General features: G+C 42.1%; 1 protein-coding gene and 1 long non-coding RNA gene across 4 annotated transcripts in view; one reads left to right on the forward strand and one right to left on the reverse strand.

Annotated features, from left to right (window-relative positions):
• Positions 1-16,392, reverse strand: part of LOC121469149 (uncharacterized) — a 177,408-nt gene that overhangs the window by 115,748 nt on the left and 45,268 nt on the right. Inside the window, exons 1-3 of one of the 3 annotated variants that reach the window (XR_012053732.1) lie at positions 10,311-10,448; positions 2,110-2,161; positions 40-198 (exon numbers count right to left, since the gene is read on the reverse strand). This is a non-coding gene — a long non-coding RNA (uncharacterized lncRNA). Of the gene's footprint in view, positions 1-39; positions 199-1,975; positions 2,162-10,310; positions 10,449-16,392 lie in introns of those variants that run through there. The other 2 variants (XR_012053731.1, XR_012053730.1) reach the window with 2 other exon arrangements.
• Positions 1-16,392, forward strand: part of AKR1D1 (aldo-keto reductase family 1 member D1) — a 34,742-nt gene that overhangs the window by 6,124 nt on the left and 12,226 nt on the right. Inside the window, exons 2-3 of the mRNA XM_030263524.4 lie at positions 10,444-10,611; positions 14,898-15,014. Coding sequence (XP_030119384.1) covers positions 10,444-10,611; positions 14,898-15,014 — 285 coding nt within the window. The remainder of the gene's footprint in view (positions 1-10,443; positions 10,612-14,897; positions 15,015-16,392) is intronic.

Below are 16,392 nucleotides of genomic sequence, written 5' to 3' on the forward strand. Positions count from 1 at the left end.
ACTGTTGAGCTTAAAGGCTTCAGCTTCTTGATTTCTTACCTGCAAATTTCTCCTGCTTTGACTCAGACAATTGTCTTCCTCCTGAGGTAAACTTGGCTTCTGGATTTTTTCTTGAAAGAGATGAGAGGCAGTGACAAGAGCAGGAACGGTTCTAACATCCAAGTGTTCTTGCAGCCTTATCTTATTTCCCATTACATGCTATTAAAATAAATATGTAAAGAAAATACCTCAGTCCTTTAAATGTAAATGATTACACATGAATATGTGTTTGAACTCAGCAAGTACTGAGCATGAAGTTAGCTCTCTAATGAAGTTAGCTCTCTAATGGAGTGATCTTTATGAACCTACATGAAATTACCAGGAAATAATTTTTTTCAGAGGTAAAATATTGGGAACCCGATTTGAACAGAGCTGGGGGAATCAGCTGGGATATTTGGTTACAAAACCTCATATTCATGCCTTGAACTTAAGAAGTAAATAAAATTCCTGAAACAAAATAATTTTTTTAAAAAATTATTGGATTATATCTCCTAACCAGCATTTCCAAAAGACATTGTGTCCCTTCACAGTCCCTTTTGGTAGCCATCACTGGCTTTCACAAGCTCTTTGCATTTTAAGCAGCAGTATTATTTCATGCAGTACTAGTTCTTCTTGTCTTCAGGGAGCGCTTTGGAGTGGCACAGCCACGACTGGTCGACACGTAGCAACATGAGATCTCTCAGGCTTGGGATTTCTGAGGTGTTTCAGAGGGTAGCCTCATGCTCCCTTGGTCTCTGAGGATATTCTAAAATTATATGTTCAAGTGGTGATTTCTACACTTGAGTCAGGGCTGAAGGGAAGGAGACACATTACAGCAGCTCAGAAAGACAACTGTGCCTGATCTGCTACATGTCCTGGAAGGCTCCTTGCCTGCCTGTTAGTAAACTCTTAGCCTAGCCTTCACACTGAACAATATTTATCCTGAAACCCAATATCTGCAGCCAGATCGCTCACAGAGTCGTGACTCAGTTAGTTTTGTGCTTGAAGGACTCAGCCATACTGAGGCAATTCTGCTTGCACAGACTGCAGATGGCATGCCTTCCTTCAGCGGCTGGTATCCTGGTGTTGAGTGATACCCTCATTGATTAATTGCTCAGATTTTATTCCCTAACTAAATTACTGGCAAGACTCAGTTGCCAAGAGCAGACAAAGGCAGGATTCTTGATATTTGGTGCCCAGATGCCTTGAGGAGGTGCAGCAGCGGGCATCAGCTTTTAGCGGGCAACAGACCAACTTGTCTCTTGGGCAGGAGCTTGTGCAAGGAGTCAAGAAGCTGCAGTGATTGGGCTCTAGTATTGCCTTAATTCATCCCTGCTGTTTGCTACAGACATGGCAAATATTCCAAGGAATAAGTGGTTTCACACATGAAAGAGTGCTTTCACAGATCAAACTCCTTCTAACAAAGAGGCGAGGTTACACACCAAAAGGTTAAACTAAATCAAAAGAGTCTTAGAACAAGTTCTGATTTCATCAATGACTTTTGCTAAAAGCTTACTGTTGTGTGATAAATTTTAGAATTCCCTTTCTTATATGTTCAAGTGGCAAGTTTGCTACCTCTGATTTATCTTGCATTCTCCTTTTTTTCCTCAACTTTACAACTTTTCTGTTCTGCCACTGGAGCAGAAAAGTTTCTTTGTCTTTAACACTTCCTTCTTCATGTTTAGCCTTGATCTTTCCTCCTCTGCCTGCGACTGCCTCTTGATGCCTCAGTTCCTGCTAGCTCCCTGTAATCTTGTGTTATACAATGGAACAGTTTTGGCTTACAAAAATGCAAGATTGCATCTTTATCTCATTAAGAAAGGAAACCTAAGTCATATAATTAGAAAAATCAGGAATTAGAAGAAGTTGGTGCTTTTTTTCCTGAAATGTGGCAGACTCAAACTCCTAGCTTTTGTAGAAGAACAATACTTAAATCAGATTTTATAAAATGACTTACCCCACTTTTGTCAACCTGGAGGAAAGATTCTTGCATGCAACTTTTTTGGAGACACGAGCTTTGTTCCTAATACTTTGATTTGCGCCAAACCCATGGCTCTAAGACATTCCTGAATTTGCAAAATGCTCTTTTACCTCCATGTATCTTCTGTGATGAAATCTCTCTGGTTCTTCATTTTCATGAAACCTGAAGCATAATAGAAAAAAAAATTGATAATATTAATAGTCTCTACTTTGTGCTAATGGCTTCTGTTTCAAGTTGTGGACACAATTAGTATCTAATCATGTGTAACAGATCAAAAGCTGTGTTTACAGAAGTGGTTAACATGTAAAATTCCTAATGAGGAAGAGTCCAGCCTTGATAGATGAGTGTGAATGAAAGAGTAACTTCTAGCTACAAAGTTCATTAACCAAGGGAGTACTTGTGAGCAAAATGGACACAAAATTGCTGGCACTGGAAAATTATGAATTTTTTAGTTTGCTGTAAGTAGCAGATCGTGCTCAGAACAACTCCTTCCTCGCCCCCTGGCCACCCCGGCATGCCTAAAACAAAAACCCTTCTCCTTAGAGTGATAGTTCCTCTAACCTATGATGACATCTCAGCTGCTATGAAAATGAAAACATTTTCAGACTGCTCCAGGACCAAGAGAGGTATCCATCCCCGTGTAGAGCTGAAGACTTGCACTAATGAATCCATTGACAGCCAGATAATTGCCTGGCCTTGTGCAGTGATGCCTACCTCATCTCAGCACAGGGGCTGTCTCTTGCAGCCACCCTGGCACTGTGTCATTTGGCTCCCAAACACGGTACCAACACGTGCAGACTTGGACACGGCAAGAGTGCTCCACTGGAAAATGCTCCCGGAACAAGGGGGCCTTTAGAAGGTGACAACTTTGTCTGGGAGTCAGGACAACTTTTGGATGGTGGATATCAGGTCCCAGCATGACCCACTAAACTACGTGTCTGTCTACGACACAGGGTAGAATCATGTTTTATCAGTCCAGATCCAAAACTAATAGAGGGTTATTCCAGATAAGCTTTTAGGACAGTAGCACTACTCAAAACCAGTCACCAGGGATTCTTCTTTGAAAAGTAACCAAACAGAAAACAGACCTTTTCCATTCCATAGCTGTGTGCTGCAGTGACAAGCACTAGCTGTTTCAATATACCCCTCTTCCAAAAACTACAAAGTTAGCTGTTACCAGTGCAATAATACTAAGCCAAATATTGACACCCAAAAAATAGTACTTTTATTCTTCTCTTTTCCTACGGCTTTCTAAATATGCTGGGGTTTTTTTTTTCAAGCCTTCTCAAAAGCCACAGGGAAAGCCCATCTATCTAAACAAAAGTTAAGAAGATGGTTTTACAGAAGATGAGACAGGGAAGCACTGGCATTGTTGAAGAGGGGAAAAACTGAACCCCTACGAGTGAGTAATCGGGATTACCACAACTGAAAGATATGCTTTTTGGCAAGAACATTTAGAGCCCAATTTTCCAGGCAAAGCTCCATTTTTAAAATGTCCCTGACTGACTCCATACGTTAAATATGGCTGTGCACTCCTATGTGTCCCTGATTCCCCACAGTTCTCCAAAAAACAGTGTAAGCATGTTCTTGCAGCTCATGTGGGAAGCGAACATCTGGATTGTCTCTTTGGTTGACCTAGGAGGCCAGATTTGTCAAAACTTGAAAGCACTGTGCAGAAAATGCCTCTCTAGGCTTCGAAGCCAACTCTTGTTGGTTCAGCTAACTAGGTGGTGGAATTCCCCAAGTTTTACATTTGCCTTTGCAAATACTTCTTCGAACTGGCGCCAGAAACCTCTCCCCTTTAACTCTAGGGAACGAAGCAGAAGAGCTATTGGCAGCCTTTTCTTCTCCTTTATTGCACAAGCTGGTGCTTTATCTTCCACTTGTACCTCACACATCCCTTTGATTGCATTGCTTGTCTGAAGGGTATTTTGATAGCACCCACCCTCCCAGATAGATCCATGCTTTCCAGGGCCAGCCAGCTGGCTGTTGTGTCCTCTAGCTCTTCAGGAAACTTTCCCAGTCCACCCACCTAGCACTGTGAGCACAGGGACCCAGGTGTGCGCATCATATTCTTGGTTTGCTTGATCCTCTAGCTGCCAGCAGAAAGGTATGGCAGCTCTTTAGCTTCACCTTGCATTAACTGACTTTGTGTCAAGCGAAAAGTTGCAGCCTTCTAAAACTGAGGATTCTGCAATCAAGTGTTAAAAATAACTCCAGCACCTTCTGCCAGCTACAATAATAAGGCTTTCCTGAAGACAGCTTTGGCTAAATCCTAGAATAACAATGTCACAGGAATTCTAGAAATGCTAAATCTGCAGTTATGCAATCTAATTTTTGTTGTATGGACAAACCCCACACTTCAGGCCACTGATAGAACATCAAGTTAGAGGAGAAAGGCACCCCTTTTCCACCTTCATTCATGGTGTGACACAAGGCCACAATGACACCATTCTCTCCATCTTCTCTGCTCTTATTTGCTGTCCTCCACCTTCCAAGGCAACACAGTGCATGAAAAGTATAGAACTTCACTATAAAGTGAAGTTCTGGGCCGGCACAGCATCCTGTGGCTCTTAGCTGTGTTCTCTTCCTCCCTTCCCAGCTCTACCTGCTTTTGCAGAGAACCCTTTGCTGGGTTTTGCTTCCTGGATGGTGGCTGCCAATGCTTCCGGGGGGTGAAAGCCAAGTTTTCCTGTGTACGAGAGAGAGGGATGTGCTGGCGGTTGCATTTTCCAAGAAAGAGGTGTACAGTACAGCTTCTCTTTTACAAGATCAAACAATTCTAAGAATGTACCCTTGTGTGGCTCATATCCTCTGGCTTTGTAAACTCAACCTGGGCTTTCCTGCAAGGCCTTCAGAACACATGCTTTCTATGCTCTATGTTCCTAACATCTTAAGCCAATCCTTTTTGCCAGTTTGTCCAGAAAACCGGCAAATGGAAATAAGCAATTGGGCTTCTAGAAACTTGCATAAGAATCTGTGTGTGAGTGCTGAGCTCTGATGAAGGAGGCTCTGAGCCCAGGAATGTACCTACTTTCTCCTTCCTGTATTTAGCTGACTAAGATTCCTAAACAGCGGCTCCACATTCTAAATTACAGGTTTGGACTGGAGCACTTGGCCCATGGCTTGGATATCTTGTGTAATTCTGCTGCAGCTAAACTCAGATTTTTCCAGAAGATGGCCCTGTGTCTCCTAACACTTCAGGCTTTCCCCCCCAGGATCATTATTCCCAGCTAAGAGACTGCAAAGCATTGCAGTAAACAGGCGAGATGCTCAGGACTAAGGTAAAGAGCTTGTTCCCTGAAGTGCTGCTTCCTCTGCTCTCGTGTGCTGCTGATACTGGTGCAACTCTGTGAAGCTGCTCCTGTAAAACAGGGCAGAGCAGAATCTGGGAGCCTGAGTCAGACTGTTTTCCTTTATCGTATGCACTGATAAAGAATAAATGATGATACTGATGTTAAGACATAAAAACAATGACTAGAGTAGCAGTTCATATGGTTTTGCAATATTATAATCCACTGTCAATGTGTCCTGTTAGCTTTGTATTTGGAGATAACTCTCTTAATCAGCTGGAAAGCCAATGGAAATGGCTGGCCAGAAAAAGATGCTATAGAAAAAGCAGAAAATTTGGAGGGCAGCTGAACAGTGACACTAAATAACAATAATAAGTCAGACAACCACTAACACTGCTGAGAAAATACCATTCAACTTGAGTGGGAAGAGAAAAACTCATGGGGTATATGCCTGCACAAAAATATTCTCCCGTGGCTTGGTCATGTGCACTCATGAAAGAAATTGAAGCTGAACCATTTGCTACGGTAGGGAGAACAATTTTTGACAAAATGGGATGTGACAGAAGGTGTCTGGAATAAACATTAGAAATTAGGGAAGTTTATGGCCTCAGAGGAAAAAGAGAGCAGACCCTTTCAGACAGACAGAATTGAGGAAGCACATTGCTTTTTCAGATTCACAGAAAGTGGTAACTGGCCAGTTGGCTAATTCATCTGTGGAGAAGGGGCCAAACTGCTGCTTCCTTTCTTTCAGTGAAGGTGCATATCTGAGCCTGCTCCCCCAGCCCTTCTGTTGGATTTATTTATCATGATGCCTGAAGGAAACAGAAACCAGTTAAATCTGTCATGCGTGATGGTAAATCAGCCAGTTTACAAGCTATTGATTGATAGAGGGAATAATTGTGTCTCTTGTTTCCTTAAAGTTTATGATCTTAAAACTAACACAGATGCTATTGAAGAAATTTATTGGTGATTGAGCAAGTCCTCCTAGTCAACCAAATACTTATTCTTTTATCATAAAATGTGTGACAACTTTAATATGGTTCTTTGGCACAAATTAGTGACTATCTGCAAAAGCACTGAAGATAAATATCTGACTTACAGTGCACAAGTGGTCATAAAACTCCCATGCTAAAACAAGTCCTTGGTCAAAGTAGCATAGTTGCAAGGCATGCTGATCAGAAACCGAAGCATTAATTATTAGGGTCAAGAACACCTCTTATCTATGCTTAAATAAAAAGTAATAAAGAAGCAGAGATTTGTCTTAAGGCCAAAGCTAGAGAGTCCTGAATTACTATTAACAAAGCACAAAGGTTTATGACACAGAGACATTTCAGCACCTCATCTAGTATTTGTACTACTCTAAAAGTGAGCCCTGCTTTTTCAGGAATGGTGCAAGAATAAAACCCTGTCTGGGATGAGCAGGCAGCACAGGCAACTGCATTTTAGGTAACGTACTAAGTGAGTATAACCTGCAGGAAGGAGGGGGAAGAGTTCTGGGGTTCTGAGTAGAATAAGGTGGTTGCCCATGGCCAAGCAGACTGGGAGGTGCTGTTCCATCAGCTGTTGTGATAAGTGGTGCCGACCCTTGTACAGCATAGACGTATCACAAACTTCTGTCTGCACTTAAATAAAAGCTGGTTTTCAGTTGGTAACCTTTCATTTGGTCACTACTGAGGACCAATGAAAGACAGAAAAGATTGAAACAGCTCAGGCTGAGCAGTGAAGCAGAGGGGAAAGATCCAGGTTTGTGCCTTCTCTGGGGGAAAGATAGATGAGCAGTGGTGGTTTGAGTCACCCAACTTTGGTATGGTCTGTCAGGAAACAATGGAATAAGGTATGACACCTAAAGCAACACTTCTGAAAAGTGGCAATACCACAACATGACTAGCCTGTGCAACTCATCAGCACAGTTTACCACAGCTCATTACTACAGGATTTGGAAGGATTAAATATGTGAAATGCCAGAAATGATAGTTTCTCCGTTAGAATGAAAATAAACATATGGTATAAAGTTTCCAGACTCACAGATGTCTCAGACCTTCAGCTGGGATGGTTCAATAGAGGCAATATTTTCCAAAAACTATTCCCTAGATTGCTTTGCATTTTTATATGAAGCACCTTAGACCAGAATCTGTCAGAACTAATATACCACATCAGATGAAATGGACTAGGGCAATAAAAACATACATATATAATGTAAACCCATCTCCGGCCATTGGTAATCAAAACCTGATCCAAAAAAAGCCACCCTGAGCCCCTGAAGAATAAGGTTATTCCTTGAGATGGAGGAGTCTTTCAAAATATTATTTGTACAGATGTAAATCCTACATAAAAAATTAAGAAATGCACAGAAGTTCAGCTCTAACACAAGTCAACTGATTCAGCCAAAAGCAGGTACAGTAACTGCAAGCATTTTGCTCTGTTCTACCCTCCTTCCATGTCTGAAATGGTGCTGTTCCCTTACCTGTGAGACTATCATTCCTCACCTATTCCTTCTTCTTTTCTTACTGACCAAACTAGCCCTGGTGACTGAGAAAAGATGCAACCCAATAATCAACATTTCCTTGCCTGGTAGAGTTTAGTTTACAGCATCAGGAAACAATAGGGAGCTGTGTTTGTGCAATCTCTAAAGAGTGTGAAGAGGGGAAATTCTAGTACTGGGCTCACATCCCATTTTCAGTCTCTTCAACAAATGGAATTCAAAAATCTATTTTATGGTAATGCATCATTGTCCTGTAAATGCTCTGCTTTCATACACTTGAATGGTAAAACTCAAACAGGCTGAAGAAATCTAGAAGACACATTGTTTGCAAAATCACATTTCAGAGAGAAAAAACACTGATAGCACTTTTGGAAATACACTTGTCTTTCAGATAACTAATAATCACTTAGGCTTGAGGTCCCCAGTCCTTTCAGCTGAGCCCTGCTGCTCTGTGCCAGTCAGCCTGAGCTTTGCAACTGCAGCTCATTGCCGGGGCAGAGGTCTGAGGTTACTGTCATCAGTCACCGCAGGCTCGTAATACTCGTGTCAGGGCTTTCATCCTGATGCCTCTCTCAAATCCTCTCCTGCAGGTTCAGGCAGGGACAAAGCAGAGAACATGTTGGAGGTTGTCACTGCTCCATGCCTCTCACTTCTGTAACACTGCCCGGCATGCCCCGAGTGAAAAGTAGCCATTGAGTGTGCCTGAAAAGCTGTCATGGTCTTCATTACATCCCACTAACAAAGCAGGAAAGGGCCCTGCCAGTGGGCTGAACGTGCTTTTGGGAGGCTTCCACAATGAAAGCAGCAAAGCACTGAAACAAGTGTTACATTGTCTCCCTCAATTAAGCACACAGTATTGCATCATCACTGCTGTAAATACTCTAGAGTGCCAAATTGCGCCGTTTTGCTTCTAGGCCCTCAGTCAGGTCTTTAATAAATCAGGGCACATGTGAGCAGTCTTGTATTTTAAGTAACCTTTAGGCACTGCGTGCTGGAGCAGAAAGTTCCTCCCAAACCCAAACAGAAGTTGGTCCATTTTGTGTCCCTCAGAGTCAGCCAAGAAGGGCACTGAGCAAGCAGGCTAGAATATGGTCCCATTATCTCAGAATAATCAATAATCTGCCTCCAGCCCACAGTTCTGGGGCTGAAAGACAGGGATGAAGACATCCCCAGCTGTCTTCAGCAGTCCTTCAAAGACATCCCTTTCATATGCATGGAAGGGAAGACCAGTGTCCTTAATCACTGAAGTATTCTATAGCAGCTATGAGTTTCACACGTTCTAGTTCAGCAGGTGGTGGAAGAGAAGCTGTTTCTTTCATGACAAACCCATGGACAGCCAGGCCAGTGGCAGCTATAAAAGGACAGCTAGGAGAGAGAGGAAGGAGAGCTATTGCTATGGTGAAAAATGTCCTTCACAACAACACTTACTGCCAGTCCCGCTTCTCTTCTTCCCTTGGCATTGTCAAAACCAACAAATCTGACATCCTCTCTTCATACTATCTCATTTCCAGATGCCTCTGGCATCTGTTTTCTTCATAGAAGAAGCAGTGTGGTCTTGGCCCTGCACTTGCAGATAGCAGAAACCAACTCTTGCCATTTGCTGTTGACAGGCAGCAGCACAGCAGAGCAGTTTGACTTGCTCTACTTCATGTTTTCTTAAAGTGAATCAGATGTCCCTGTTACAGCAGAACAATGCCCGTGAAAAGGATGGGAGAATAGCATTGCTGCACGCCCTTGGCCACCACCACTTAGAGCTGCTCTCTCATTATAAAAAGTGTAGGAACCATAAGTTGTTTTCAGTACAATTTTAGTGACCAGGCAAATAATTTAAGTAACCAGTTTTGTGCTTTTTTGCTTAGTTTGGCCTACATGTAATTTTGCTTGCCACATTGGCTAATGGAAAATATGGAAAATATGACTGCTCTGAAAAAACAAGCTTACTCTGAATTTTGGCAATGATGAGCAAACACAAATGCAGCACACAGTACAAAAATGTCACTTATTAGGAGGTTTCTTGGGCTCATCTTAAACTGAAGCAGTAAAATATATATGAATATACACTAAAGCAAGTACTGTTTCTTAACCACACAGTAAAGTAGCTATTCAGAACTGGGAATACCAGTAGATAGTCCTGACCTTCAGATTGTGATACCAGCAATTGTAAGTTGCTTTGAGGAGAAATAAGTCAAATCCAAATTCCTGCACTGCTGAAACATCCAAGCTATTCAAAGAGCCTCTGATCAGCAGGTGGTTGACCACTTCTGCTCAACCAAAAAGTCATCTTCCCCTTGAGTAAGCGATTTTATCAAATGGGTGTTGTAGGTAAGCCCTTGCTCTCTAGATAAGAAATTCTGAAATTCTATTCATATCAAATGTATTGGATTCTACTTCTTGAAGACACTAATATTTTCTCCTTCATGGAGACAGTGAGACAAATTTTTGCTTCGCTGCCTTTTCCCATTTTAATCCCACATGCTCAACAGTTTTGAGAAAAAGTGCACAGCCCTTACTTATGTAGAAATTGGGATGTGGTTACCTGGGAGGTAAAGGATGGTCACTCAGGATGAATTAGACCACGAACCTCGCACATATCTCAGGCACCCTCTAGCACTGAAGGAAAGGTAGGCAGCAGGCTGACACCATGTCCATTCTTTTCCTTCTCCCACCAGACTCCCAAAGGTTCCTGTCTGGAGGCGGTGAAGATTGCCATCGATGCTGGTTACCGCCACATCGACGGTGCCTTTGTCTACTTCAATGAGCATGAAGTGGGACAAGCCATCCGGGAGAAGATTGCTGAAGGGAAGATCAAGCGAGAAGACATATTTTACTGTGGCAAGGTGAGAACCTGCACTCAGATTACCTACACTAAATCCAGGATTTCTGTGAGTGGTCTTTCTTAAGAATGCCAGTGGTCAGCATCTGGAATGTTTCCTCCCAGATCCAACATCCTTTATTTTTATTTCCGAGCATTACCAGAATGCTGCAGATCTTTATGAACACTAGGTTTGTTGTGAGGCACAGGAATCACTGTTCTCTGTTTAAATCTCTGATAGCAATGGAAACCATGCAACATCCTTTTTGCTTAGCATTGTAGGCACCTGCAAGTTAAGACTATGGCTACGTTCAGCCACAAGTGCTGCCTAACCTGTTACTGTGCCACACGTTGTGTTGTCACACACAGAGCCCCAGCTGGACAATGATCCTGTGACTGAGCTATTTTCTGTTAGAGCAATTCCCTGCACATGTTTGCCATGAGGTTACACAATGAAAGGGGTGGGAGCAAGCACGTGCATGCCGGTGTCTGTGTATGGAAGAACAACAAGTGCCTACATTGGTACTACTGCCAGAAAATTACTCACCAAGCTACACCCTTAGTTACTGTATCACTTGTAATTAAAAAGTTCTAGGATGATGAATCAACTTACTTGGAGAGAAGATGTCATTACACTTCTGTTCTAGAGCAATGAGGCTGGAGTAATGCATGAGGTATTTTATATATTCAAGTCTTAACTCTATGATTTGACTCTCTCCTAAAAGAATTAAATCCCTTGTCCAATGAGTTACCCAGGTATAAGAGAGCTCATTGCACGTTGCAGAATAGAGACTGACTGTCCAGTTTCTAAAGGAATTTATGGCCTCAAATAGTCCTTCCTGCAGTGCCTCTTTGAAATTATCAGCCTAATATTTTCCCTTTCTCCTTTCCCAAATAAGACGTAATCTACAATTACTCAACAGACTTGCAAATAAACACCGCTGTTCCTAGAGTGAAAGATCCCACGGGATGAGAGGCCTGGGTTACTGTGAGCAATATAGTGAAGTTCTGTGATCTGGGAAAATTAAGCCTCATATTGGATAGTTTGCAGACCAAGTGGATTTTCAGCAGCTATAAACTAATTTCCAAGTACAGCAATTTCCAATCTGTAAAATATGCACCTCTTTTCCAAGTTTCCTGCTTGGTTCTGCTGATAACAACCTTGCCATTCTGAGAAAAGCCTCACGTTCTCAAATTCTCTGCCTTTAGCAGGGGAATTTCTCAGTCTCTCATATGCCAAATATGTTGATTTGGATCAGTGAATATATTTGGTTTCAACAGTTTTATAGTTTCATTACTGCAAATTATTGGTAATATTACAAATCAAAACCACCAAGTTGTGCCAAAATGCTAGAACCAGATGTCCTAACAATTTTGAGTATTTTAACTTTCTCAGCTGCTTCCCCTGCAGTTTATTTGCCCATATCAACCTTGAGGCTCTATGAAAGCACATCTCCTGGTAACATTTCCAAACTTCCTTTATTTATTAAGCATTTCTGTATTCAGCTGTCTTATCTGATCACCAGATGATTTTCCTAGTCAATAATCACTACTTAAATATTGAGTCATTTGGAAAAATGCAGGTCCTGCAAGCCACAGGGCTGCAACACACGGTATGACAACAGCCAATGCCTGTGCTCCCAGCCTGCCGTGTGTCTGTGAGGTGACACACACACGGAGTTCTCTTACAGTCGTGTCCTTGTGTTTGTGCTTGACAAAACGTCAGCTGCTCAGTGTGACAGTCCATTATAACATTTCTACAATCTTTAAAAGAGTTCAAAGGCAGAAACAGAAAATACTCTGCAACTAATTCAACCCATCTCAATCTAGGATTTTCACGGGTTTCACTCAAAGCTCTCAAAGCATCTCTGAACTTCCCAGAAGGAGTGAGAATGGATATCCCTTGCCTTATGTATCTTTGGTTTAATGCACCTCACAAACTTAGGTAGCTTACAAACTACAGGCAAATCTCAACCAAGTAGATACTTGGGGCATTGATCAGTAACTGATGGATATGAACTGTTGCATTTTCTAGGAAACATGGTAGATACACAGACCATTCTTGGAAGCACCAGGCACTACAGAAGTTAGTTATTTTTTCTGCCTTACTGACATCAGAAGCACTGGAAATTCCCAAGAGCCTTCAGACTCAAGCCCCTGGTGCAGATCTTTCCTGAAGCAAAGATGCTGAGGATGGGAGCTGATCCATCAGCAGGGACTGACGAGAGCAGCCCTGCTGAGTGGCAGCGTTGCTGGAACAGTGACCTGGTGTGATCGTGCTGCATCTGCCAGTTGAAATCATCGGCACTTGCGCTTGGCTCTCGCTGCTGGCTGCCTGATCAGGCAGAGCAGCTCAGCATCCAGAAATTTTAGAGGTTTTATATCAACTGCCAACATCTCACTTGGCTTATACAGCAAGACCTTTTTGGTCTCCTCTTTCATCCCAGGATATTTCTTTCATTAAACTAGAAGTAACATTTCCAGGGAATGTGGTGTCCTAAAATGCCAAAGCCAGCTGGCAGCTTTGACTGCTCAAACATGGCTTCTGCTTAGGTAGATAATACAATAACTTGTACAAATCATGAAAACAGTTATAAAGCTCTCAAGTTTCCATGGCATCAATGCATTGACATAGTACAAATGTTTGCTGCTTTTAAAGGCTGGTTCTTCAGAACATCTGCAGTTTTTAGAGGGTAGTATATTCACAGGCAAATGCTGAGCTCAATAGAACTGGGCTAGAAAGGGCACTCAGAAAAACTACTCCTAGGCAGTATATCTCAGGTTACCAAATTTCTAAAACACAGTAACAACCTGGACATGAAGGGTTTGCTTGCTTAAATGCAAGGTAAGCTCATTTTGCATGTAAAATGCTAAAAAACATACAGCCCAAAGGTTTTCAGTAAATCCAGTGGAACAACATAAACTCTTGAGAACAGGACCTTGGTCTCTTACTGTAGTACACCTTAACCTCTTACCACTGTCTGCTGATCATTCTTCACATCTTGCAGCATACAGCTGAGAAAGGTCTAGTATGAATTTCCAGGTGTTTTGGTTTGTCACCTTAGGACAGGGTCAGATGTCCTTGCTTCTGTGCAGAACTGAGCAGATAATTTTCTCGGTGAATAACTATAACATAGTTTAAAAAAAACCCCACAAGCATCTAAATTACTTAAAACTTGCACAAGCTATGCCCTTTAACACCTATAATCAACCTCTTTTCCCTCTTCTCTCAAGTTTGGTGTCTTTAGAACAAATTTATTCTATACCTTGGCATGCAGGGGCTGTCAGCTTTGGTGGCAGAACTGACTAGACAATGACCATACCAGCAAACATCAGGTTTTTCCAACCAGCAAAAGTGACAAAAACCTCAATGTGACTCCACATGTTAGTTTTGTATACTGAAAAAAAAAAAAAATAAAAGAAAAGAAAAAGAAAAGAGCCCAACTTATTGTGCACATTCAAATGGCACTAAAAACCTTCTATTGTGTGTTAATTCTGCTGCAGTTAAAATCGACAAAACTCAATCAGCTTACAAAGAGCTCTTGGTTACTAATTACCGTGCCATGATTTTGTTCTTGCAAGAGACTCGAATCAACAGAGTTCAGTTAGAGATAGTGCTGAACACTCACCAGCTGAGAACACTCCATAGCAACCTCGGGGCATAACCCTGAAAGGAAGCAGTTTGAATTAAAGAGGTACAGGAGAATGTGCTTTAACTACTCACACCTGCATTACAGTGACTAAACACAAAGACATCTTCCTGTGAGGACTGGGGAATAAGAGAAAACTTCCCTAGGTCAGGCAGTCTCCCAGGCTCCCTGACCACAGGAGAAAACCAGAAGATTCTCTTAGTGCTTGGTTGTTCAATAGCTAACTAGCATGATCCGAGCTTCTGCCTTCAAGCATAAAACTGACCACAGATTCCTTGTGGGAACAAAGATTTTCAGTGAAAGCATATGCTTGGAAAACAAAAGGAATCCAAGTTCATTGAGCAAGAGTTTGCAATATACTCAGCTCAGAAGAACCTGTTTTGTAATAAAAAAATATGTAATGGTTTTACTGGGTCAATACTTCATTAGTCCTGGGCAAGAATTCCTGTCTTAACCTCTGCACCTGGCTCTGACAGAAGGCAAGGTAAGGCCCTCAGCCCTGCCTTGCAGGGATGGAGACCATGATGTCTTTGCACTCTGCATAAGGAGAGTGTCCTTCCTCTGTCAGAAGGACAAGAGGGAGGGAGTGTGTGTTGGGGGGTCTTCAGCTGGCTCTCTGTTCCTCCTGGCACCCAAAGAAAGCCTGTGCTTGCCTCCCCAGCTGTGGAATACCTGCCACCCCCCAGAGCTGGTGCGTCCCACGCTGGAGAAAACCCTGAAGATCCTGCAGCTGGACTACGTTGACCTCTACATTATTGAGCTGCCAATGGCTTTCAAGGTAAAAAAGGAAAATTGCTTGGAAAAAGTGCATGAACTTAGCTTGAACCAAGGTCTCCATCTAGCATATTCCTTGCAGCTTCCACCCTAGGATGTCAATAGCATTTTGAGCAGATAACACACGTATTTTGATATATACTGCATACATGTATTTCTGCACACTGCCCACCCAAAGAGAGGCATATATAAGGTGGTGTGAGAGCAGGCCAGGAGAGATGTTGCTTGGAGTGTTTCTGCTGGAAGGACAGGTCTCCCAACAGTGGCTGTGCAGCTCCTGCTCTGAAAATTACCATAACTGAGCAGCACATATGTCTGAATCACCTCTGAGCCACGAGGAGAGAGTCACTGGAGGAAAGAGCTTATACAAAGCAGCAACAGGCCAGGGGCAAAGTTCAGAAGGGAAGAGGGAAAGGTAAAATATCATCAATTTTGGTTTCCTTACTCTGTCCCAAATTAAAGTTGCTGTGCAAATTGTGATTATGATCTTCATCTCTGTAGCTGCAGCACTCAGCTTCACTAGATCCCAACTGGTGCCAAACAGGGGTTGTCCATCTCTCATTCTTAAATGATCAAATCTGATATTCCCCCATACTGCTGGCTCTGGGCAACTTGTAGGCAAACCCTTTGAATGCAGGGAGCTCACATCATAGTTTCATGCCTCCCTCTTGCAAGTCCACAAACTTTCTGCTTTCATAGCTGTTTGTACCTTGCTTTACAATTTTCCTCTACAAGTACATGATATAAAGGCAAATGAAATGAAGAGATTTATAGTCAAAATATTTAAGTAGTTTTGAACTAATTAAATCTTTCTTCTAAGAGAGAATAGGGTCAGGCAATTAGTTGTTTCTGAACAAGGTTTGAGCTCTAAACTGGCCTCTTTTTGCAAGAAAGATAGATCTCTGATTATTAAAATTACCAGAACTATCTCATAGGAAACAATTTACCAATTAGGCTATCACATTACACTTGCAGCCCTTTTTCTCCCCCTGAGGAGGCCATATCCTATTAAGACCTGCATAAGAGTAACCAGACTCTGATATTAAAATTTTATTTATACAGTCACACGTATGGAATCCTTTTGGGTACATTTCTGAAAATTTCCCACCACTAGCAATTTCCTGTTTCCCTTTTCTTGTGTTTGTATTCTTTAGTAGTTCATTCTCCCACATAGTGAAGGTCATTGTCTCACAATATAAAGATACAGACAGCTGGCTTTAAAGTAATGTACATCTGACTCCCTGAGGCTTGTATCAACAATCTTGAGTAGTTAAAGGAGTAGCAGACTTAGAGATTCATTCATGGTTCTCATGAGAGGAGAGAGAAAAATAAGTCACTTTCTTCCTGAAAAATATACACTTTTATATATCAAATAAAAAATG

Source organism: Taeniopygia guttata, chromosome 1A (genome assembly GCF_048771995.1).
Source record: "Taeniopygia guttata chromosome 1A, bTaeGut7.mat, whole genome shotgun sequence".
NCBI lineage: Eukaryota > Metazoa > Chordata > Aves > Passeriformes > Estrildidae > Taeniopygia > Taeniopygia guttata.